Source organism: Oncorhynchus masou, chromosome 16 (genome assembly GCF_036934945.1).
Source record: "Oncorhynchus masou masou isolate Uvic2021 chromosome 16, UVic_Omas_1.1, whole genome shotgun sequence".
NCBI classification, from domain to species: domain Eukaryota; kingdom Metazoa; phylum Chordata; class Actinopteri; order Salmoniformes; family Salmonidae; genus Oncorhynchus; species Oncorhynchus masou.
Genome location: NC_088227.1, coordinates 36,858,547 through 36,884,069, shown reverse-complemented (window position 1 = coordinate 36,884,069; position 25,523 = coordinate 36,858,547). Strand labels below are relative to the sequence as shown.

The 25,523-nt window shown below is 42.7% G+C and overlaps 1 protein-coding gene across 1 annotated transcript in view; it reads left to right on the top strand.

The window, feature by feature from the left end:
• The first annotated feature begins 216 nt into the window (after positions 1 to 216).
• Positions 217 to 25,523, top strand: part of LOC135557244 (thyrotropin receptor-like) — a 56,731-nt gene continuing 31,424 nt past the window's right edge. The window contains exons 1-8 of the mRNA XM_064990447.1: positions 217 to 410; positions 4,572 to 4,643; positions 9,365 to 9,439; positions 15,672 to 15,746; positions 15,954 to 16,028; positions 16,301 to 16,378; positions 16,860 to 16,928; positions 19,849 to 19,926. Coding sequence (XP_064846519.1) covers positions 217 to 410; positions 4,572 to 4,643; positions 9,365 to 9,439; positions 15,672 to 15,746; positions 15,954 to 16,028; positions 16,301 to 16,378; positions 16,860 to 16,928; positions 19,849 to 19,926 — 716 coding nt within the window. The remainder of the gene's footprint in view (positions 411 to 4,571; positions 4,644 to 9,364; positions 9,440 to 15,671; positions 15,747 to 15,953; positions 16,029 to 16,300; positions 16,379 to 16,859; positions 16,929 to 19,848; positions 19,927 to 25,523) is intronic.

Here is a 25,523-nt window from a genome sequence, read left to right as displayed (position 1 = left end):
ACACCGCAAAGTATCCACAAGCATCTCCTCTCACCACTCTCTCAAACGGTCAGTATAATTGCGCTAGGACGAGTTCATGCGCTGAAGTTTATGACATAAACAAAGTAGCGGGCTTCAACTTCAATTTGCCACGGGCGTCCGGTGAGAAGGAAGCCGTCAGAATCTCAGCGTTAACAATAGGCGCATCATTGAGGATACTTAAAAAAACAAAAAGAGATGACTGAAAACGACAGACACAGCTTGCAGGTGATAACATGTGCGCTGTTTACCCTCGTCACGTTACCGATCGAAACCTTGGTTGACTTCGAGTCCTGCCCCACTGTTTGTGATTGCTCGGAACGGAAGACCTACACGATCTCCTGCTTTGACATTGATGTCATTCCCACATTTCCTGCAAGCACAGATACACTGTAAGTATATGTTTACTTTAATGTCCCTTTGTTGTGCGGATTGACATCTGATTAATGTGTGTGTGTGTGTGTGTGTGTGTGTGTGTGTGTGTGTGTGTGTGTGTGTGTGTGTGTGATTATTTTTTCTTTCTATAGGCATTCATTCAGTCGTTTGTGATGGCTCTTGTAGGCTATGGGTGATGCAAAGAAAACTCCTTGGAACATTTCTCTGTAATGAGTTGATTCTGTAACGAATCTTGTCTGAGTGAGCAAAGGGCCCCTTTTTTCTGCCTGTTTATCAGACTGTCTTGGTCCTTGGAGCTTTGAGTGTGTTTGTTTTGATGGAACATTATGAGAATGTATGCAGATACTCTGCTAAATGACCAAAATGGACAAATGTAAATATGCCTACATAGATGATGATGAGAACAGGAAAGGCTATGAAAATGACAGTGTAAAACGTTTTGAAACAGAGGCATCCATTGAAAAATTATGAAGCTATCTCTTTTTTATGTACTATACTCAAACAATTCTACAAATGCGTATAGACAAAATTAAGACATCGTTAATTAACAATTTTAGGCTAAATATTGCAAGTGCACAATTCAGGTTCTCTGAATAAGCATTATAAAATGGTATTGTTTGTCATCAGAGCAAACATCTCCTAAATGCTGTGACAGTGAACGTCTATGAGAGAGAGAGAGGGGAGGAGAGAGAGAGAGAGGGGGGAGAGAGAGAGAGGGGGGGGGAGAGAGAGAGAGGGGGAGAGAGAGGGGAGAGAGAGGGAGGGGGGAGAGAGAGAGGGGGAGAGAGAGAGAGAGAGAGAGAGAGAGATCGAGAGATCTGGCTCTGGGCCCCATTTTTAAATGGCACCCTATTTCCTATAGTGTGATAATGTTGACCATATGGATCATTTTCCTGTCCTGCTAAGCATTCAAAATTGAATGAGTACTTGTTCAAGGGCAGAACGACAGATTTTCACCTTGTCGGCTTTGGGATTCGATCTAGCAACATTTCAGGTAATGGCCAAATGCTCTAACCACTAGGCAACCTGCAGCCCCAAAATGATGGAGAGACTATCATCAGGTTCTGAGAGTGGTGGATGTTTCAAGACTTCCACTAAAGGACCCACACATTCTCCTTCTGTTTGTCCAACCTACTGGGAACATTCCATTACTCTCCCTACCACTGGACATCCCCCCCTCCCTCATCCACCGTGTCTTCTCCCAGGACACCCATCACATGGAATTAGCCCCCAATCAGTGCCCCAATTCATCTGCCCAGACGGGTCCGCGATGCCACCACATTCTTCATCCTCACATAGTTTGCCCGGCGCCCACCAGGAAACAAAAGAAAAGGAAAAATATCTCCCCAAAATATCTCAAGTCCAAAACAACCCAGCTCAAAATAGCCATCTGGCATCCTGTATTTTCGGGATGTTCTGATAGTTGAGGTGTGAAGGTGTTGTACTGTACTGACTGGGGAACAACAGTGGAGCTGAACCCTGCTGACCTGGCCTGAGCCTAGGGGCAAGGTCCCTGTCTCGTTGTATTAACACAGTGGCTAGATATCTCTCTCTGTCTCTTTGTCTATTTCTCTCTGTGTGTGTGTATGTTTCATAAGCAGACTACCATAGTCCCTGTGCCCAAGAAGTCCAAGGTAATCTAAATGACACTCACATCTATACCTTTGAAGGGCCGGACATCAACACCATTATCCCAGAAACCCTAGACCCCCCTTCAATTTGCATACCGCCCCAGCAGATCCACAGATGGTGCAATCTCTATTGCACTGCACACTGCTCTTTCCAACCTGGCGAAGAGGAACACCTATGTGAGAATGCTGTTCTTTGACTACTACTCAGCATTCAACACCATAGTGCCCACGAAACTCATCACTAAGCTAAGGACCCTGGGACTTAACACACTCTGCAGCTGGACTTTCTGACGGGCCGCCCCCAGGTGGTGAGAGTAGGTAACAACACATCCGACAAGTTGACTCTCAACACGGTGCCCCTCAGGGTTGCTTGTTTAGTCCCCTACTGTACTCCCTGTTCACCCACGACTGCGTGGGCAAAGGAGCTGATCGTAGAATACAGGAAACGGAAGGCTGAGCACACCCCCATCTACTGTACATCGACAGGGTAGAGAGCAGGTCGAGAGCTTCAACTTCCTCTGTGTCCACATCACTAAGAATCTATCATGGTCTAAACATACCGACACAGTCGTGAAGAAGGCACGGCAACACGTCCTCCCCCTCAGGAGGCTGAAAAGATTCAGCATGGGTCCTCACATCCTCAAAAGGTTCTACAGATGCACCATTAAGAGCATCCTGACTGGTTGCATCACCGCCTGGTATGGGAACTACTCGGCACCCGACCGCAAGACGCTACAGAGGGTAGTACATACGACCCAGTACATCTCTGGAGCCGAGCTCCCTGCCATCCAGGACCTCAGAGAAAGGCCCTAAAAATGGTCAAAGACTCCAGCTACCCAAGTCATAGACTCTTCTCTCTGCTAGCGCAAGGCAAGTCTGGATCTACAGGACCCCCAAGTCATAGACTCTTCTCTCTGCTAGCGCAAGGCAAGTCTAGATCTACAGGACCCCCAAGTCATAGACTCTTCTCTCTACTAGCGCAAGGCAAGTCTGGATCTACAGGACCCCCAAGTCATAGACTCTTCTCTCTGCTAGCGCAAGGCAAGTCTGGATCTACAGGACCCCCAAGTCATAGACTCTTCTCTCTGCTAGCGCAAGGCAAGTCTGGATCTACAGGACCCCCAAGTCATAGACTCTTCTCTCTGCTAGCGCAAGGCAAGTCTGGATCTACAGGACCCTGGACTGCTTCCACCCCCAAGACATAAGACTTCTAAATAGTTAGTCTGGGTAGCTATTTGGTTAATTATTTAACTATCTACATTGACTCTTTTTGAACTCACTTTTTTTTTGTCTCATCACATACGCTGCTGCTACTGTTTATCTATCACTTTATTCCTAGTTTTTTGTATGTATCTACACTACCGGTCAAAAGTTTTAGAACACCTACTCATTCAACGGTTTTTGCAGCAATTCGACCATGAAGGCCTGATTCACGTAGTCTCCTCTGAACAGTTGATATTGAGATGTGTCTGTTACTTGAACTCTGTGAAGCATTTATTTGGGCTGCAATTTCTGAGGCTGGTAACTATACCTCTGCAGCAGAAGTAACTCTGGGTCTTCCATTCCTGTGGCGGTCCTCATGAGAGCCAGTTTCATCATAGCGTTTGATGGTTTTTGCGACTGCACTTGAAGAAACTTTCAAAGTTATTGACATTTTCTGTGTTGACTGACCCTCATGTCTTAAATGAATGATGGACTGTCATGATGGACTTTGAAGAATCTCAAATATAAAATATATAAAACACTTTTTTTTGGTTACTACATGACTCCATATGTGTTATTTCATAGTTTTCATGTCTTCATTATTATTCTATGTAGAACATAGTAAAAATGAAGAAAAACCCTTTAATGAGTCGGTGTTCTATCTATCGTTGTCTCCGATTGGGGATCATATATAAGTTGTCATTTTCCTTTTGCGTTTTGTGGGATCTTGTTTTCTGTTTAGTATCTGAGCCTGACAGAACTGTGCGCTTTCGTTCTTTTTCTTTAGTTATTTTGTTTGTTGTCGTCAGTAAAAATACGATGTACGACTACCTCGCTGCGCCTTAGTCTCCTTCTGCAAACCAGAGCCATTACAGGTCTGCTTTTCAACTCTAATATTTGCAGCATGCAAGTTTACCTTACACACTGTAAGGTGGATGAGTGTCTCTAGGGCAGGCATGTAACCCCTGCACACTGACTGAACTAAACCAGCACAAGGAGACCTCAAGATCTCAACATTACATCCAGGGATTAGTACAGTATGCATAACTGGCCAAAATGGGTATATATCTTATCAGTTGTGACAGATATGATAGAGACTCTGGAGGAGGAAGGTACAATGCTTTTCTTATGATTGGAGTTCAAACAACTACATGTTGATCCGTACACTGTACATAAATCAGTACACTGTACATAAATCAGTACACTGTACATAAATCAGTAAACTGTACATAAATCAGTACACTGTACATAAATCAGTACACTGTACATAAATCAGTAAACTTTATGTTGATCTGTAAATTAATCCTCTATCTTCTCTTCCAGGTGGCTTCTGGAGACGCGTCTGAACTCAGTGCCAGGAGATGTCTTCTCCAACCTAGTAAACATATCAAGGATGTGAGTGAATCACAATCAGCACGATCACATTCACCAGCTTCTCGTTAAAGTCCTAAAGCTCTGTATTTAAATTCCTGTGAATCACACAATCATCAGGATGATACTTGTTTCTCACTGTTATTCACTACCTTTGCGCTCTCTCTTCTCTCTTCTTCTCTTTCTCTCCCGCCTCTCTCTTCTTCTCTTCTCTTTCTCTCCCGCCTCTCTCTTCTCTCTTCTTCTCTTCTCTCTTCTTCTCTTTCTCTCCCGCCTCTCTCTTCTTCTCTTCTCTCTCTTCTCTCTTCTTCTCTTCTCTCTCTCCCCCCTCTCTCTTCTCTCTTCTTCTCTTTCTCTCCCCCCTCTCTCTTCTCTCTTCTTCTCTTTCTCTCCCCCCTCTCTCTTTTCTCTTCTTCTCTTTCTCTCCCCCCTCTCTCTTCTCTCTTCTTCTCTTCTCTCTCTCCCCCCTCTCTCTTCTCTCTTCTTCTCTTCTCTCTCTCCCCCCTCTCTCTTCTCTCTTCTTCTCTTCTCTCTCTCCCCCTCTCTCTTCTCTCTTCTTCTCTTCTCTCTCTCCCCTCTCTCTTCTCTCTTCTTCTCTTTCTCTCCCCCCTCTCTCTTCTCTCTTCTTCTCTTCTCTTTCTCTCCCGACTCTCTCTTCTCTCTTCTTCTCTTCTCTTTCTCTCCCGCCTCTCTCTTCTCTCTTCTTCTCTTCTCTTTCTCTCCCGCCTCTCTCTTCTCTCTTCTTCTCTTCTCTTTCTCTCCCGCCTCTCTCTTCTCTCTTCTTCTCTTCTCTTTCTCTCCCCCTCTCTCTTCTCTCTCTCTTCTCTTCTCTTTCTCTCCCGCCTCTCTCTTCTCTCTTCTTCTCTTCTCTTTCTCTCCCGCCTCTCTCTTCTCTCTCTCCCCCCTCTCTCTTCTCTCTTCGTCTCTTCTTTCTCTCCCGCCTCTCTCTTCTCTCTTCTTCTCTTCTCTTTCTCTCCCGCCTCTCTCTTCTCTCTTCTTCTCTTCTCTCTCTCCCCCCTCTCTCTTCTCTCTTCTTCTCTTCTCTTTCTCTCCCGCCTCTCTTCTCTCTCTCCCCCCTCTCTCTTCTCTCTTCTTCTCTTTCTCTCCCGCCTCCCTCTTCTCTCTCTCCCCCCTCTCTCTTCTCTCTTCTTCTCTTCTCTTTCTCTCCCCCTCTCTCTTCTCTCTTCTTCTCTTTCTCTCCCACCTCTCTCTTCTCTCTCTCCCCCCTCTCTCTTCTCTCTTCTTCTCTTCTCTTTCTCTCCCGCCTCTCTCTTCTCTCTTCTTCTCTTCTCTTTCTCTCCCGCCTCTCTCTTCTCTCTTCTTCTCTTTCTCTCCCCCCTCTCTCTTCTCTATTCTTCTCTTTCTCTCCCGCCTCTCTCTTCTCTCTCTCCCCCTCTCTCTTCTCTCTTCTTCTCTTCTCTTTCTCTCCCGCCTCTCTCTTCTCTCTTCTTCTCTTCTCTTTCTCTCCCGCCTCTCTCTTCTCTCTTCTTCTCTTCTCTCTCTCCCCCCTCTCTCTTCTCTCTTCTTCTCTTCTCTTTCTCTCCCGCCTCTCTCTTCTCTCTCTCCCCCTCTCTCTTCTCTCTTCTTCTCTTCTCTTTCTCTCCCACCTCTCTTCTCTCTCTCTCTCTCCTCTCTTCCCCTTCTCTCTCTCTTTTCTCTTCCTTTTCTATCGCTCTCTCCTCTCTATCTCTCGCTTCCCCACCTCTCTCTCGCTCCTGTCTTCCCCTCTCTTTCTTCTGTTTTCACCACTCTCTCCTCTCTTCCCCTTCTCTCTCTTTTCTCTTCCTTCTCTATCACTCTCTCCTCTCTATCGCCCTCTTCCTCTCTCTCTTCTCTCTTCCCCCCCTCTCTCTTCTCTCTTCCCCCTCTCTCTTTTATCTCTTCCCCTCTCTCTCTTCTCTCTTCCCCCCTCTCTCTCTTCTCTCTTCCCCCTCTCTCTTCTCTCTTCCCTCCTCTCTATCTCTTCCCCCTCTCTCTTTTATCTCTTCCCCCCTCTCTCTCTTCTCTTTCCCCCTCTCTCTCTTCTCTTCCCTCCTCTCTCTTCTCTCTTCCCCCTCTTTCTTCTCTCTTCCCCCTCTCTCTCTTATCTCTTCCCCCTCTCTCTCTTCTCTCTTCCCCCTCTCTCTTCCCCCCTCTCTCTTCTCTCTTCCCCCCTCTCTCTCTTCTCTCTTCCCCCGCTCTCTCTATTCTCTCTTTCCCCCTCTCTCTCTTCTCTATTCCCCCCTCTTTCTTCTCTCTTCCCCCCTCTTTCTTCTCTCTTCCCCCCTCTCTCTCGTCTCTTTCCCTTTTCATCATCAGTATGATCACATGTTTCTTGTTAAAGCCACAAAGCTCTATAAAGCTATATTTAAATTCCAGCGACTTACTAAACCACCTGTTGCATGTCTCTTATTCTCCAAAGAGGGGAAAAACATCAGATCCAAGCCTCTCTCTCTCTCTCTCTCTCCATCTGATCTGTTTTCTGTTTGGTATCACTGCTGTCTGCTAATCACAGTTAATGCCATCCTAGAATAGGAATGTCGGCGTTCCCACTGCAAGGGCATAGACATCCACAAGGTAATCCAGTAGAACTGTTCTATGGATTGGTGCTTTTTTAGGATTTTAGTTTTTGGTCAAAAAAGACTGTAAAATCAACAGAAATTCAGCTGAAAATAATTCTGGACATCTGTTCCCAAGTATGAAAAAAATACTAATAGACTGTCTGAATTTAATCAAATATGTATTTGAAAATAACAATTTCAATCTCTTTTTTGGGGACTTAGTTGTGGTCAATTTGCAGTGTACACATTTTCATCATTACAGTATGTTCCGGCCGCGTCTGAATCTAGTTGCCTTCCCCTGGTTTAGTTGATGTGGTAAAATATACACTAGGTACATAAAGGTGGAAAGGGGTATCACCAAGCTAAAACGCTTAAACGCAAGATGAAAATGAGAAACCATGTTATTTTTTAGACACTTATTCTGAAAATAAACATTTTGCCAAACCTTGATCTCAGCCTGTGGGGCCAATGTCCAAGTCAGCTACGAGGAAAGAGAGAGAAAGCAAAGATGATTATTTTCTTCTGCCTCAGCCAGTACATAGCAGCCCGGTGCTTCTATATTGGCAAATGGGATACTGTTATTGAGACACTTTTGAACCTGTAATCAGTTTTTGAGATCAACCCCCTTAATTAGGGAGCAGTGAAATATCATTGATTATCTACTATAGTATAGTCTACTGAACTTTACATACTAAGCCTGCTTTCTCACAGTGGACAGACTCATTCCATGTATCGTATAGATTCAGTCTCTATTTTATATGCCATTAAATCACGCTAACTACACACTAGTTACTCAGTAATAACAGATGAAAGCAGTGATACTGATGACTAAGGTAAAAGTGTTGTATACTGTACATACTTGTTAATTGATTGTATTTAGAGGCTATGAGAGGTGGGCAGTTGAGTATATTGGTCATGTGTGGCCATTAGAATGGAGTTAACAGACAGTAGATTGGTCATGTGTGGCCATTAGAATGGAGTTAACAGACAGTAGATTGGACATTAGAATGGAGTCAACAGACAGTAGATTGGCCATTAGAATGGAGTCAACAGACAGTAGATTGGACATTAGAATGGAGTCAACAGACAGTATATTGGTCATGGGTGGCCATTAGAATGGAGTTAACAGACAGTAGATTGGACATTAGAATGGAGTCAACAGACAGTATATTGGTCATGGGTGGCCATTAGAATGGAGTCAACAGACAGTAGATTGGTTATGTGTGGCCATTAGAATGGAGTCAACAGACAGTAGATTGGCCATTAGAATTGTGTCAACAGGCAGTAGATTGGCCATTAGAATGGAGTCAACAGGCAGTAGATTGGCCATTAGAATGGAGTCAACAGACAGTAGATTGGCCATTAGAATGGAGTCAACAGACAGTAGATTGGCCATTAGAATGGAGTCAACAGACAGTATATTGGTCATGTGTGGCCATTAGAATGGAGTCAACAGACAGTAGATTGGCCATTAGAATGGAGTTAACAGACAGTAGATTGGTTACGTGTGGACATTAGAATGGAGTTAACAGATAGTATATTCGCCATTAGAATGGAGTCAACAGACAGTAGATTGGCCATTAGAATGGAGTTAACAGACAGTAGATTGGTTTCGTGTAGACATTAGAATGGAGTTAACAGACAGTAGATTGGCCATTAGAATGGAGTCAACAAACAGTAGATTCGCCATTAGAATGGAGTCAACAGACAGTAGATTGGCCATTAGAATGGAGTTAACAGACAGTAGATTGGTCATTAGAATGGAGTCAACAGACAGTAGATTGGTCATGTGTGGCCATTAGAATGGAGTCAACAGACAGTAGATTGGTTATGTGTGGACATTAGAATGGAGTCAACAGACAGTAGATTGGCCATTAGAATGGAGTCAACAGACAGTAGATTGGTCATTAGAATGGAGTCAACAGACAGTAGATTGGTCATGTGTGGCCATTAGAATGGAGTCAACAGACAGTAGATTGGTTATGTGTGGCCATTAGAATGGAGTCAACAGACAGTAGATTGGTCATTAGAATGGAGTCAACAGACAGTAGATTGGTCATGTGTGGCCATTAGAATGGAGTCAACAGACAGTAGATTGGTTATGTGTGGCCATTAGAATGGAGTCAACAGACAGTAGATTGGTCATTAGAATGGAGTCAACAGACAGTAGATTGGCCATATTGAAGTATTGTTTGTTTCTTCCAGATATATATCAGTGGATCTGACGCTGAAGAGGCTGGAGAGGCATTCATTCTATAACCTGAAGAAAATCACCCACATGTGAGTGACTTACTAATATAGTATATGCCATTTAGCAGACGCTTTGAAAGCTCCTACTGTCACACGTGCATGTATGTTTACGTATTGGTTGGCGCAGGAAACAAACCCACATTCCTGATGTTGCAAGCACCATGTTCTACCAACTATGCCAACTGAGTCACACAGGACCCCCATTACTAACTTGTAAATTCCCATTACTGGCTATAACATGAAGCGTATTTCCCCTCGACGAACTAGCAGTTTATAGGCATTTGAGTATAGTTGTGTCAACTAAATTGATATTAAGTAACTGGTTCCACAGACTTGTTTTAGTTTACGCAACTTTTACGGTCACAGTTTTACCAGAACTTTACATTTTTAGTTGTCCCTAAAAATAAAAGTCTGTGGAACTAATTACACACACAGCACTTTTTAACATACCATTTTTTTTACTTACAACTTGACATACATGATTACATTGTGCATGTTAATTTATTCAGTTATTATTATTATTATTATTACTATTATTATTTGTACCCACAATCTCTTTATTGATGTCGTTCTGATCTTCCTGCTATGCCACTGTCACGCCCTGGTCGAAGTATATTGTGTTTGTCTGCATTTATTTGGTTAGGCCAGGGTGTGACATGGGTTTTTTGTGGTGTGTTTTGTCTTGGGGGTGTCTAGCATAGTCTATGGCTGCCTGAGGCGGTTCTCAATCAGAGTCAGGTGATTATCGTTGTCTCTGATTGGGAACCATATTTAGGCAGCCATATTCTTTGAGTGTTTCGTGGGTGATTGTTCCTGTCTCTGTGTTTGTTGTCACCAGATAGGCTGTATAGGTTTTCATGTTCCGTTTGTTGTTTTTGTATAGTTTGTTTTTTCATTCGTCATTAAACATGTCTCAAAAATACCACGCTGCTTTTTGGTCCGCTTCTCCTTCACCAGACGAAAGCCCTTTCAGCCACCATGTCTGTGTTAATTATCAGTTCATCTGACAATTCTCGCATCTTTGCTTTGATTTATTTATTTAATCAATTTTAGGTTTTTCTGTATAATTGTCAAAAGTTGGCAGGAAATATTACTCTGCTTTAATGTTACTCCTTGATAATTGAAATAGTTTTTCTTGACTACTTTTAACAGATTTATTTCAAAGTGCAAAGTGTAGCAATACAGCTGAAATCAGTTATTGAGACTGACATGGTGGCATAGCAGGAAGATTAGAATGCTGTGAACCAAGTGTTTGTGGGTTCAAATCCCAGGTGAGGACATGTTGAATACTAATTACTGTATAAATGAACATGCACAATGTCAATGTGTGTCTAATATGTAAGTTGAAATCTTTGTATGTTAAAAGCAGTGTGTGTTTAACTAGTTCCACAGCCATTTGGGGGTGGGGGGTTAAAATGCCCAAATAATAATTTCTAGTTGAATGAGCATATCAGACAAATTGAGCAAAAACAAGTTTGAGCCAACACATTTTTTTATTCAGGTAACACTGACCGAAAAGTAGAGTAAAAAAGGATAAGGATGTGGAACCAGTTACTTCACACTTCCTGGCATTGACAATGTCACGGATCCCTCCGGAACTTGCGCACACCTGGTCCCCATTCCCACGGATTGTATTTGTATAAATGTGCCCTTTGTTTCACCACTGGGCTGTCGGTTATTGTTACAATGTCCGTTGGTGATTGTGAGTACTTGTGCTATGTTTTGGCTTTCGTGCCATTGTGGAGTGCGCAGAAGATTACGTGTCTCATCCCGTGTGATAATCATTGTGTGCTAGAGTTATTTATTCAAGGTACTCCTCACTCTTTTGTTTGGGTTTCAACCCTGTGTTTTGTATACATGTTTGGTCTTTGTCCCCGTGCCATTACATGGAACGCTGTCATTTGGGAAAATAAAAAACCCTATTACACATTCCTGCACCTGTCGCCCGATCCCTTCATACCAGCATGACAGACAACTTAGATGGAAAGCTACTGAGGATGGTAGCTGACTCTATAGCCACTCCTATATGTCATATCTTTAATCTGAGTCTAGAGGAAAGTACTTGTCCTCAGGCCCGGAGGGAAGACAAAGTTATTCCGCTACCCAAGAGAGATAAAGCAGCCTTTACTGGTTCTAACAGCAGGCCTATAAGCTTGCTGCCAGCTCATAGAAAACAGTTGGAAATAATTGTGTTTGAGCAAATACAATGCTATTTCTCTGTAAACAAATTAACAATTTGATATTAAGCCTTTGTCATATTGTGGATTCAGAGATACCTATCTAATAGAACTCAAATAGTTTTCTTTAATGGAAGCTTCTCATGTTAAACATGTAAAGTGTGGTGTACCGCAGGGCAGCTCTGTAGGCCCTCTACTCTTTTCTATTTTTACCAATGACCTACCTCTGGCATTAAACAAAGCACGTGTGTCCTAGTATTCTGAAGATTCAACCATATATACATCAGCAACCGCAGCTAATGAAGTCACTGAAACCCTTAACAAATAGTTGCAGTCTGTTTTGGAATGGGTGGCCATTAATAAACGGGTCCTAAAAATCTCTAAAACTAAGAGCATTGCATTTGGTACAAATCATTCCTTAAGTTCTACCTCAGCTGAATCTGGTAATGAATGGTGTAGCTGTTGAACAAGTTGAAGAGACTAAATTACTTGGCGTTACCTTAGATTGTAAACTGTAATGGTAAAAAAAAAGATTTAATGGATGTAAAGATGGGGAGAGGTCTGTCTTTAAAAAAAAGAGCTTCTCTGCCTTTTTGACACCACATTCCATAAAGCAGGCTCTAGCTTAGTCTTATCTTGATTATTGTCCAGTCGAGTGCTGCAAGGAAAGATCCAGTTAAGATGCAGCTGTCCCAGAACAGAGCAGCACGTCTTGCTCTAAATTTGTAATTTACATTTAAGTCATTTAGCAGACGCTCTTATCCAGAGCGACTTACAAGTTAATTTTTTTTTTACCTTTATTTAACCAGGCAAGTCAGTTAAGAACACATTCTTATTTTCCAATGACGGCCTGGGAACAGTGGGTTAACTGCCTGTTCAGGGGCAGAACGACAGATTTGTACCTTGTCGGCTCGGGGGTTTGAACTCACAACCTTCCGGTTACTAGTCCAACGCTCTAACCACTAGGCTACCCTGCCGCCCCGTAATCAGAGGGCTGATATACACTTACCGGTTTAATCGGTAGTGTAACCACAGGGCTGATATAAATACTTTTCAGGCAGTCTCTCTTGACTAAGAGTTGAGGAGAGACTGGCTGCATCACTTCTTTTTATAAGAAACATGAATGTGTTGAAAATCCCCCCAAAAATTGCATACTCAACTTACACAAAGCTCTGACAGACACATTTACCCCGCCAGACATGTCACCAGGGGTCTTTTCACAGTCCCCAAATCCAGAACAAATTCAAGAAAGCGTACAGTCTTATATAGAACCATTATTGCATGGAACTGTTCCATCTCATATTGTTCTAATGAACAACAAACCTGGTTTCAACACCTCTCCCCTATTTGACCTAGATAGTTTGTGTATGTATTGGAATTGATGTAGGCTGTGTCCCTTTTTTGTAAAAAAAAACAACAATATTTTAGTTGATGTAGTTCAGTCCTTTAGCTGTTCTTGTCTATTAATGTTCTGTATTATGTCATGTTTTGTATGGACCCCAGGAAGAGTATCTGCTGCTTTTGCTGCAGCTAATGGGGATCCTAATACAATACCAAATACTAAATAATATTTAGGTGAAACAACTAGATTTTTTAAATATATTTTTGTACAGTGCATCATCAACAGACATTCTGTTACCCAACAGCGTTTCCATAACCAGTTTGTGGTTGACAACAACATTTCATAAGGTCTGAAGATTGTCACTCTGCCATCCCATGTCACTCTAGAGAAGCATATTAGCTAAGTGGCTTTTGAGATGACATCTGCTATATATATATATATACACACACACACACACACAGTATCTGTCTCCCATCCATCATTGCTAGGTCTGGGTCTAATCAGACAGCGACAATAACATGTCAGTGGAGAGGGCAAGCTAAAAGTCAATATTTGTTTTTCCTGTCCATACCTTAGCTGCTGTATTTGCATCTCATAAAGACCCAGAGGAATGTAGGAGAGAGCTTATGGGCTCCTAGCCATGCAACTGAGGCTGGTTTGCAAATTAATACACAGTCCTGGTCATCTCTAGCTCACCATCTTTATCTTATAGGTTATCTCTATAGTCTCACCTTTTAGATGACATGATTGTTTGTCCCCTCTGTGATAGGCTCTCTTTGTGGCCAATCCCTGTCACGGATTTAGTCTTCCACAAATCTCCAGCTCTGACACACCTTCCACTCCTGAGAAGATTGAGCCCCTAGCCAGTTATTTGAATTGGATCTCCAGGGTCTGTTCAGAGCTGATTGGTCCAGTGGTTGTGCCACACCACATAATAATGGCATCTCTCTCCGTTTCCTCCAGGGTTCAGAAACAAATTAATGTTGGGCTTTCTGTCAGCTGCTTGTGGCCAGTAGAGGGTGGCAAATGTTAGGGGTCAGGGGACCAGGGGGAGAGGTAGGGTGGAGGGATGGGGTGGAGAGGTAGGGTTCAGGGCAAGGGGCTGGGGGGAACCAAGGGGCTGGGGAGAGGTAGGGTGGAGGGATGGGGTGGAGGAGGGTGGAGAGAGTAGTGTGGAGGATGGGATGGGCTGGAAGGGTGGAAGGAAATGTTTAATTGAACAAAGGCAAGCAAACCTTGTGGCTGAAATCAGGGGGGAGCAGGTTGAGTGTGGTGAGTGGGCGGTGGTTCACTGCACATTGCACACACACTGGGTGCAGAGGGCTCACAGTGGTCAGAGCACGTTGGCCAGGGTGCTGTGTGGTTATCCAGGTGTGTGAAGGAGGGCCAGGATTGCATGTTCGTCCCCAGCGTTCCTCCACACCGCATGGGTTAGACAAGCAAAGAGGAGAGCCCCTCTCCTGGCCCTCTCTGGCGCACAAGAGTTAACACACTAAGGAGACATTAATTGAACCTTGACTTCTGGAGTTAGATGTATGTGGAGATTTGGAAGATTTTACTCCTGGTCTTTCCCACAGACAGACATGTACCTTCCCCTGTTCTGTCAGCACTCAGCAGGTTTAAGCCACACGGATGTAATCGGTATCCCTGGGTTAGGGGGTGTGCGTGAACCTAAAGCACGGTTCTGACCTTTAGACAACATGAAGGGAAGTTGTGATGGACTGTTGGGAATTAATCAAACTCTTGTATCACCTCGATGTATGTGATATACAGTATGTTCTGTGATGCAAAGGTATGCTAAATTACTGAGCAATGCAAAGAATGTATTAGCACTTAAAGGGATACTTCAGGATTCCATCTACTTCCCCAGAGTCAGATGAACTTGTGGAAACCATTTCATGTCTCTGTGTCCAGTATGAAGGAAATTAGAGGTAGTTTTGAGAGCCAGTGCTAACTAGCATTTGCGCAATGGCTAGACGTCTATGGGCATCTTGCTGTAGCGCAACTACCTCTAACTTATTTCTTACTGGACACATAGACATAAAAATGGTATCCACAAGTTCATCTGACTCTTTGCCAAAATCCCAAAGTATCCCTGTAATCCTAAAATACACAGAAATACATCTCAAATTGGAAAAGATTATGTTTACCTTGTCGTTCACTTACAAGTGTGTGTGTGTAGCTATCCCTTTCCTTCAGTCAAATGATCTAGTGGCCTCATGGGTGGAATGTTACAAGCATTTCTCTACACACGCAATAACATCTGCTAAATATGTGTATGTGCGCAATAACATTTACATTACATTTAAGTCATTTAGCAGACGCTCTTATCCAGAGCGACTTACAAATTGGTGAATACACCTTCTGACATCCAGTGGAACAGCCACATCTGCTAAATATGTGTATGTGCCCAATAACATTTGATTCATTAATAGTTTTCATAATTAATAAACATTTATTTATTTTACGCTGAAAACCTGGTGACAAATGTTTTTTATATTTTTCAGTCTTCTGTGATGTATAGACAGTGTAATATTGGGATGCAAACTAAAAATGTAATACATTTCAACTCTATATCTGACATGGTCCAGGTGTCTTCTTTTTTTAAGCCCATAACCATGTGTGTGAGGTGTATACTTTTGTTTCACAGTAGATTTGTTTTAGACTTCCAGGAAACACTCTGTGTGAGCCTGATTTAGCCCACTGCAGTAAAAGGTTACTCATGTTGTGTTTTCCATTTCAGAGAGATCCGGAATGCGAGGAGTCTGTCATACATAGATCCAGAAGCATTTAAAAACCTTCCAAACCTGAAATACCTGTGAGCACCTTTAGACATCATATACAATGTATTAAAAGCATCATTCTGACAGCATTGAAAATGCTATTGTGAGTCCTCCTAACTACTGACAATGCTACTTTAACACAAGATGCAAGAGATGAGACTTGTCTTCAAATATTTGGCTTGGACAAAGGACCCATAATTGATCAATTATATATATTTAAGTTTTTTTTTGGTTCCTTCTAGGGGTATTTTCAATACTGGCCTCACCATCTTCCCTGATCTCACCAACATTCACTCAGATGACATGAACTTCGTACTGTAAGAAAACTAGTAGGCAGAACTTTTTGTTATTTGTCACTCAGGTCTTACAAATCTATTACAATCCACCGACCATAGTATTCTATATATAAAATCTCACACTCAAAACCTCCTTTCTTCAGTAGTAGGGAGGTTTTTCAAACCAATATGCCTTGGTTAGTCTAGTGTCAGTGGTTGCTATAGTGCCAGGAGATGTACTTAGCTATTTCCCACTCTGACGAGGTTTTCTATATTTGCGACGCCACCTCATTTCCTCTTGTTTCTCCTCACAGTGAGATCACTGATCATCCTTACATCTCTGAGGTCCCAGCCAACTCATTCCGCGGTATTACCAACCAAGTGCTGACAGTGTGAGTACACAGCCCTGGTTCTAGTGTTTCACTGGTGTTGTCACTATAAGGGATAGGCCATTATATTACCCTCACTTGCAGTCTCAGAGTGTGCTGTGGCCAGCCCAGAGAGGGTTTCCGGAGAGAAACTACCATTACATTAGATGTCAAAGCTTTGGGCACATTGGTCACATTGGAAAAGAGATACAGGAGACATCAAGCTCCTATAGCTAAGTAGTTCGGTTTTGAAGGGGAGAAAATAATATTGAAAATGTTGTGGGGATTTTGGTCACTAAATTGCATACACAGGCAAATCCCTCAGCACAAAAGTACGCATGTTGTTCACCACCTACTGTAGCACTGATATTACTGATTTTAATGTGACTTTTACAACCAGAAAGTTAGTCAGTGGGTTAGTGCCTAATAACTCAATTACCCAGTGATTACTTCAGTAAAAATGTCACCTTAATGAACGTTTTGTAATGTTGTTATTCTCTTACAGGATGCTGTACAGTAATGGCTTCACAGACATCCAACATCATGCTTTCAACGGGACCAAACTGGATGCTGTGTAAGTCATTTAGCTTATCATTAAAACGGAATGGAATGGAATAGAATAGAATATACAATATGGAATAGAATAGTCCCAGTCAGTATTAGATAGAACGTTGCGGCCCTGCCTGTCTGTGGGGAAAACAACCTGTTGTTACCTAGGTTACCCATTGGCTCACAGCAAATACTTGACCATGCAGTTTTCTTGATGTCTGCTTGTTTTAGTCAATTACAAAACGTAATTTAATAAAAGTACAACATGTCTAAAGATAACTTTTCAACATTGCCTGCTCCAGAGTTTTCTCACAACTTAGAAAAACATAATATTGTAGTGCTTCCCTCATGCCCCTTTTTATAACATGCTTGCAGCCAGGTGAATAAATGAGGGCTAGCTAGCTACCAACCAGAACATTAAGCTGCCAAGACCAACAACGCAAACAAATGGACTATAGAAGTAGTGAGTGGAGTTACTAACGGACTAAACAAGTGAAATGTCTTACCTGTGATGAAATGTTTTCCACACATATATAGCTAATGTGTAGCCTTTTTGGACATCTGGCTCCCCACATTTCCCACTCTCCCACATCGAATATCCTGAAGACACAGGGCTCTTCTCGCAGGCTCTATTACCCTACATGGGAGCATTGGGAACCTTTCCTGTAGGTCTGGATTTTTGACCTGGTTATTTGTACCTTATTAAACAACACAGCAGCTTTTCGGGCAAGTTTTGTTATCTCTGTATAACAAAAGTATGTTATTTAATATTTTGGCATGAGTAAACATTTTTTTATTTCTGGCATGTATATTTCCTTACTCAAAATTACACTATTACCCTACACAAGTAGTAGGATCACTGCCACATCTGAACTAGTTCTCTCAGATCACGGCCACATCTGAACTAGTTCTCTCAGATCACGGCTACATCTGAACTAGTTCTCTCAGATCACAGCCACATCTGAACTAGTTCTCTCAGATCACGGCTACATCTGAACTAGTTCTCTCAGATCACAGCCACATCTGAACTAGTTCTCTCAGATCACGGCTACATCTGAACTAGTTCTCTCAGATCACGGCTTCATCTGAACTAGTTCTCTCAGATCACGGTTACATCTGAACTAGTTCTCTCAGATCACAGCCACATCTGAACTAGTTCTCTCAGATCACGGTTACATCTGAACTAGTTCTCTCAGATCACGGCCACATCTGAACTAGTTCTCTCAGATCACGGTTACATCTGAACTAGTTCTCTCAGATCACGGCCACATCTGAACTAGTTCTCTCAGATCACGGCTACATCTGAACTAGTTCTCTCAGATCACGGCCACATCTGAACTAGTTCTCTCAGATCACGGCTTCATCTGAACTAGTTCTCTCAGATCACGGCTTCATCTGAACTAGTTCTCTCAGATCACGGCTTCATCTGAACTAGTTCTCTCAGATCACGGCCACATCTGAACTAGTTCTCTCAGATCACAGCCACATCTGAACTAGTTCTCTCAGACGTGTTTAGAGTGAGATTATCCCCAGCCTTGATTAGGAAGCTCTAGTTCTCATGGAATAAATAGGATATTTTAGGAAGGTTATTTCAGGAAGTCCGCATCAAATCATCAAATGACCTCTATGTCCCTAGCCTGGGTACCAGTCTCTTTAGAACAGGGGCGTCAAACGCATTCCACGGAGGGCCTAGTGTCTGCAGGTTTTAGTTTTTTAGTTTCAATTATTAATTAATTATTTAACCAGGGATGTACCCTTACTTTATTTCATCAACCAAGTACAAGGGAGGAGACACCCACAGACACTTGGCCTTCTGTGGAATAAGTTTGACACTTGTGCTGTAGATAATCCACTCCATGTACTTCTGTGCCAAAGATGCTGGCCTTTCTGCCATCTTCAAATATTAACAGTCAATCATTAATGAGCTCGAGGAGAACAGTGGATCCTGATTTGATCACCCCCACAGCTATCCTTCAAGCACAACTATTATGCAAATATTGGAACTCTCACTTTTTCAACCTCCACAGAACACGTTGGTATCCAGTTGCTAAGCAACCATTTTTTTGTTAGTCCAGAGGAAACCAGTATGACAAAAGTCGCTAGTTTAAGGTTCAATTCCTAAACTAAATACATACTGCAATTCCAACCACAGATTGTCTTAGTTTTAAACCTGAAAATACAACAACTTGCCTAGCTAAGGAGTGTAATGTTAGCTAAAGAGACTGATACTCAGACTACTATTTTAGCATGGGAGAAAAACACTATATAGGGTCTTGTTTTTAAATGTAGATTTCATCTCACTGGGGACTGACCTGGATTTGCATTGAAGAAGTTTTAATAATACCTTGTTTTATACAGAGAGCCCTTCTCATTAAGTGTGGAAATCACAAAGTTCTGAAATGGAGATTAAACCAACCACTGCTTTCTGTCACAATTACAACTCCCCTCGTCCTTTCGGTCACCTCTCTGTCCCCTTTCCAGTCAGAATATGAAACACTGATATGTCTCTGACCCTCTCATCCCTCTATCCCTCCATTTACCCCAAGTCAACCCTAGCTGGTCCTTATGGAGTTGTAATTGAACCAATGGGCAGTGACTTCAGTCTTACCACACTGCTGTTTGTGTTGGCAGGAGCGCGCTCAGAGAGAGCAATGATCCTGGAGTGTGTGTTTGATCCCTGTTATACCAAGACAAACACTCCCCCCACACGTTTATTATCATATAGGGATTCTACAGTATGTTTCTGAAGTATCTTCTCCGATGGCTCATTTAAAACAACACTCAGGATAAGATCTGATCCATCCGAAGTCAGTGTTGCTTTAGAAAGCGGTGAAAATATTAGGTGTTTTTGAGCTATCAGGATGATTACAGTGATTGAAGTGTGTCGGTTATATTCTTGCGCGTGTCTGTTTGTGCGTGCGTGCCTATGTGTGTGTGTTCTCCAGGTACCTCCATAGGAACAGGCGTCTGACCAGGATGGATGAAGATATGTTTTCTGGCACTGTCAGTGGCCCAATGCTTCTGTGAGTATGAATTAGTCCTTTATTTAACCGAGGAAATCCCATTCCTTTATTTAACCAGGGATGTAACCTTACTTTATTTAACCAGGGATGTACCCTTACTTTATTTAACCAGGGATGTAACCTTACTTTATTTAACCAGGGATGTACCCTTACTTTATTTAATCAGGGATGTAACCTTACTTTATTTAACCAGCGATGTAACCTTACTTTATTTAACCAGGGATGTACCCTTACTTTATTTAACCAGGGATGTAACCTTACTTTATTTAACCAGCGATGTAACCTTACTTTATTTAACCAGGGATGTACCCTTACTTTATTTAACCAGGGATGTAACCTTACTTTATTTAACCAGGGATGTAACCTTACTTTATTTAACCAGCGATGTAACCTTACTTTATTTAACCAGGGATGTACCCTTACTTTATTTAACCAGGGATGTACCCTTACTTTATTTAACCAGGGATGTAACCTTACTTTATTTAACCAGGGATGTACCCTTACTTTATTTAACCAGGGATGTAACCTTACTTTATTTAACCAGCGATGTACCCTTACTTTATTTAACCAGGGATGTACCCTTACTTTATTTAACCAGGGATGTAACCTTACTTTATTTAACCAGCGATGTACCCTTACTTTATTTAACCAGGGATGTACCCTTACTTTATTTAACCAGCGATGTAACCTTACTTTATTTAACCAGCGATGTAACCTTACTTTATTTAACCAGGGATGTACCCTTATTTTATTTAACCAGGGATGTAACCTTACTTTATTTAACCAGGGATGTACCTTTCCTTTACTTAACCAGTTCGTTCATTCATTCTTTTTCAGGTGAGCGCTGGACAGAAATGTATCTCTTACTGCATTGCCCAACACTTTCAGTTAAAATCTGAAGTTAATCGCTCAAACGCCTTTGACAGATTGGTGGACTGGTACAAATGTCATGTACAGTTGAAGTCGGAAGTTTGCATACACCTTAGCCAAATACATTTAAACTCAGTTTTTCACAATTCCTGACATTTAAACCTAGTAAAAATTCCCTGTCTTAGGTCAATTAGGATCACCGCTTTATATTTAGAATGTGAAATAATAGTAGAGAGAATTATTTATTTCAGCTTTTATATCTTTCATCACATTCCCATCGGGTCAGAAGTTTACATATACTCAATTAGTATTTAGTAGCATTGCCTTTAAATTGTTTAACTTTGGTCAAATGTTTCGGGTAGCCTTCCACAAGCTTACCACAATAAGCTGGGTGAATTTTGGCCCATTCCTCCTGACAGAGCTGGTGTAACTGAGTCAGGTTTATAGGCCTCCTTGCTCGCGCACACTTTTTCATTTATGCCCACATATTGTCTGTAGGATTGAGGTCAGGGCTTTGTGATGGCCACTCCAATACCTTGACTTTGTTATCCTTAAGCCATTTTGACAAAACTTTGTAAGTATGCTTGGGGTCATTGTCCATTTGGAAGACCCATTTTCGACCAAGCTTTAACTTCCTGACTGATGTCTTGAGATGTTGCTTCAATATATCCACATAACTGTCCTCCCTCATGATGCCATCTATTTTATGAAGTGCACCAGTCCCTCCTGCAGCAAAGCACCCCCACAACATGATGCTGCCACCCACATGCTTCACGATTGGGATGGTATTCTTCAGCTTGCAAGCCTCCCCCTTTTTCATCCAAACATAACAATGGTCATTATGTTAGTTACTAATAAAGTGACTATGCATAGATAATAACATAGTAGCAGTGGCGTAGAAGGGGGGGGCAATGCAAATAGTCTGGGTAGCCATTTGATTAGATGTTCAGGAGTCCTATGGCTTGGGGGAAGAAGCTGTTTAGAAGCCTCTTGGACCTAGACTTGGTGCTTCCTCTGACACCGCCTGGTATGGAGGTCCTGGATGGCAGGAGGCTTGGCCCCAGTGATGCACTGGGCCGTTCGCACCAGCCTCTGTAGAGCCTTGTGGCCGGAGGCTGAGCAGTTGCCATACCAGGCAGTGATGCACCAGTCAGGATGCTCTCGATGGTGCAACTGTAGAACCTTTTGAGGACCCATGCCAAATATTTTCTCCTGAGGGGGAATAGGTTTCGTAGTGACCTCTTCACGACTGTCTTGGTGTTTGGACCATGTTAGTTTGTTGGTGATGTGGACACCAAGGAACTAGAAGCTCTCAACCTGCTCTAATATAGCCCTGTTGATGAGAATGGGAGCGTGCTCGGTCCTCCTTTTCCTGTAGTCCACAATAATCTCCTTTGTCTTGATCACGTTGAGGGAAAGGTTGTTGTCCTGGCACCACACGGCCAGGTCTCTGATCTCCTCCCTACAGGCTGTTTAGTCATTGTCGGTGATCAGGCCAACCACTGTTATGTCATCGGCAAATTTAATGATGGTGTTGGAGTCAGCCTGACCGTGCAGTCATGAGTGAACAGGGAGTACAGGAGGGGACTGAGCACGCACCCCTGAGGGGCCCCTGTGTTGAGGATCAGCGTGGCGGATCTGTTTTTACCCACCCTTACCACCTGGAGGTGGCCTGTTAGGAATTCCAGGATCCAGTTGCAGAGGGAGGTGTTTAGTCCCTTAGCTTATTGATGAGCTTTGAGGGCACTGTGGTGTTGAACACTGATCTGTCGTCAATGAATAGCATTCTCACATAGGTGTTATTTTTGTCCAGATGGGAAAGGGCAGTGTGGAGTGCAATAGAGATTGTATCATCATCATCTATGGATCTGTTGGGGTGGTATGCAAATTGGAGTGGGTCTAGGGTTTCTGGCATAATGGTGTTGATGTGGGCCATGACCAGCCTTTGAAAGCACTTAATGGCTACAGATGTGAGTGCTACGGGTCGTTAGTCATTTAGGCAGGTTACCTTAGTGTTCTTGGGACAGGGACTATGCTGGTCTGCTTAAAACATGATGGTATTACAGACTTGGACAGGGAGAGGTTGAAAATGTCAGTGAAGACACTTTCCAGTTGGTCAGCACATTCTCGCAGTGCACATCCTGTTGATCCGTCTGGCCCTACGGTCTTGTGAATGTTGACCTGTATAAATATCTTACTCACATCGGGTGGGAAGAGTGTGATCACACAGTAACCCGGAACAGCTGGTGCTCTCATGCATGTTTCAGTATTATTTGCCTCGAAGCAAGCATAGAATTAATTTAGCTCATCTGGTAGGCTCGTGTCGCTGGGCAGCTCTCGGCTGTGCTTCCTTTTATAGTCTATAATGGTTTGCAAACCCTGCCACATCCGACGAGCATCAGAACTGGTGTAATACGATTTGATCTTAGTCCTGTATTGAAATGTTGACTGTTTGATGGTTCGTCGGCAGGCATAGCGGGATTTCATATTTTTTCCGGGTTCAAGTCCTGCTCCTTGAAAGCTCAGCTCTAGCCTTAAGCCCAGTGCGGATGTTGCCTGTAATCCATGGTTTCTGGTTGGAGTATGTACGTACGGTCACTGTGGAGACGACGTCATCGATGCACTTATTGATGAAGCCAATTACTGATGTGGTGTACTCCTCAATGCCATAGGAAGAATCCCGGAACATATTCCAGTCTGTGCTAGCAAAACAGTCCTGTAGCTTAGCATCTGCTTCAGTTGACCACTTTTTATTGACCGAGTCACTGGTGCTTCCTGCTTTAATATTTGCTTGTAAGCAGGAATCAGGAGGATAGAATTATTGTCAGATTTTCCAAATTTAAGTTTCCCTGCATTAAAGTCCCCGGCCACTAGGAGCACCGCCTCTGGATGAGCATTTTCCTGTTTACTTATGGCTGAATACAGCTCATTGAGTGCGGTCTTAGTGCCAGCATCAGTCTGTGGTAATATGTAGACAGCTGCGAAAAACACAGATGAAAACTCTCTATGTAGATAGTATGGTCTACAGCTTATCATGACATACTCTACCTCAGCGGAGCAAAACCTTGAGACTTCCTTAGATATTGTGGACCAGCTGTTGTTTACATATATGCATAGTCCGCCACCCCTTGTCTTACCAGACGCCGCTGTTCTATCCTGCCGATGCCGCGTATAACCAGCCAGCTGTATGTTGATAGTGTCATCGTTCTGCCACAACTCCGTAAAGCATAAGATATTTCTGATTTTAATGTCCTGTTGGTAGTTTAATGCCCTTTTAGTGTAAGAGCCATTAGAAAAGACTGCCTGAAATTTCAGCGTGTTTTGGTGGGATGGAGTTTTGGCCTGCCTGGTGATGGTACATTTGTTAATTGACCAATAACAATGTGAGTCCCAAACCTCTCTGCCAATAACAGCTAGTTTTCAGTTTACATCTCCCCACTCACACCGTTTGGTTCTTTGCATGTCAAAAAAGAGACACGTCAAATAACACTATTTGGTTCGTCAAATAAGCTTGTTGACCAATCAGGACCTGAATATGACTGCACATCATAATTTAACACTCATTAATTTAAGCAGTTATTACACATTGATTACAGTATCACTTGTATTTCATGTCACAACAATGTTTTCCCCCCAAAACATAGCAAAATGACAATCTGTTTCAGTCGCTATAGTTAGCTAGCTAACTATCCAGCTAGGTGTCATATCCCTAATAAATAAATAAGACAGTTGTCGTATTTGCCCGGACCCGGTCCGGTCAAGTTCACTAGCCATGCTTATAACGTAAACTTGGGGCAACAGTGTCACGTTCTGACCTTTATTTCCTTTGTTTTGTCATTATTTAGCATGGTCAGGGCGTGAGTTGGGGTGGGCAGTCTATGTTTGTTTTTCTATGATTTGGGGATTTGTATGTTTCGGCCTAGTATGGTTCTCAATCAGAGACAGGTGTCATTAGTTGTCTCTGATTGAGAATCATACTTAGGTAGCCTGGGTTTCACTGTTTGTTTGTGGGTGATTGTCTATGTTGATTGCTTGTGTCAGCACCGTTCTCATTAGCTTCACGGTCGTTATTTTGTTTATTGTTTTTGTATAGTGTGTTTCAGTGTTCACTGTTTTCTTTATTAAAATTCAAGAAGAACACAAACCACGCCGCATATTGATCCTTCTCGCCTCTCCTCTTCAGATGAAGAGGAGGAAGACCGTGACAAACAGGGTTAGGTAGCTGGCTAGCTTGTTTAGTTCTTTATCTAGCTAGCTGGCTAGTTCATGATCTGAAGTTCGATTTCAGTAGTATAACAACAAGTGGCTGCCTAGCTAAGAATATTACAAATGATTGTCAGGTATAGTCAGGGAGCAGGTGTAGAAGTAGAGTTTTATAACAATGATGCAAGGCAGATTAACAAAACAGGGGATGCTACTGAACAGGAAAACAAACCAATACTGCCTGATGACTGAGGCTACTGAGGGATAAATAAAGGGATGGTAATATCGGTGATGATGAGATCAAGGTGTGTATAATGATGGGGAGCAGGTGAACATAATAAAGGTTGCCAGGGCTGGTGGTTAGTAGACCGGCGACATCGAGCTCTGGAGAGAGGGAGCGGGACTGACAATGATTGCAGTTTTTTTTTTTTCTTAACACCCGCCCACTTAATCTGGAAGCCAGCCGCACAAATGTGTTGGAGGAAGCACTGTTCAACTGACGATCAAGGTCAGCCTGCAGGCAC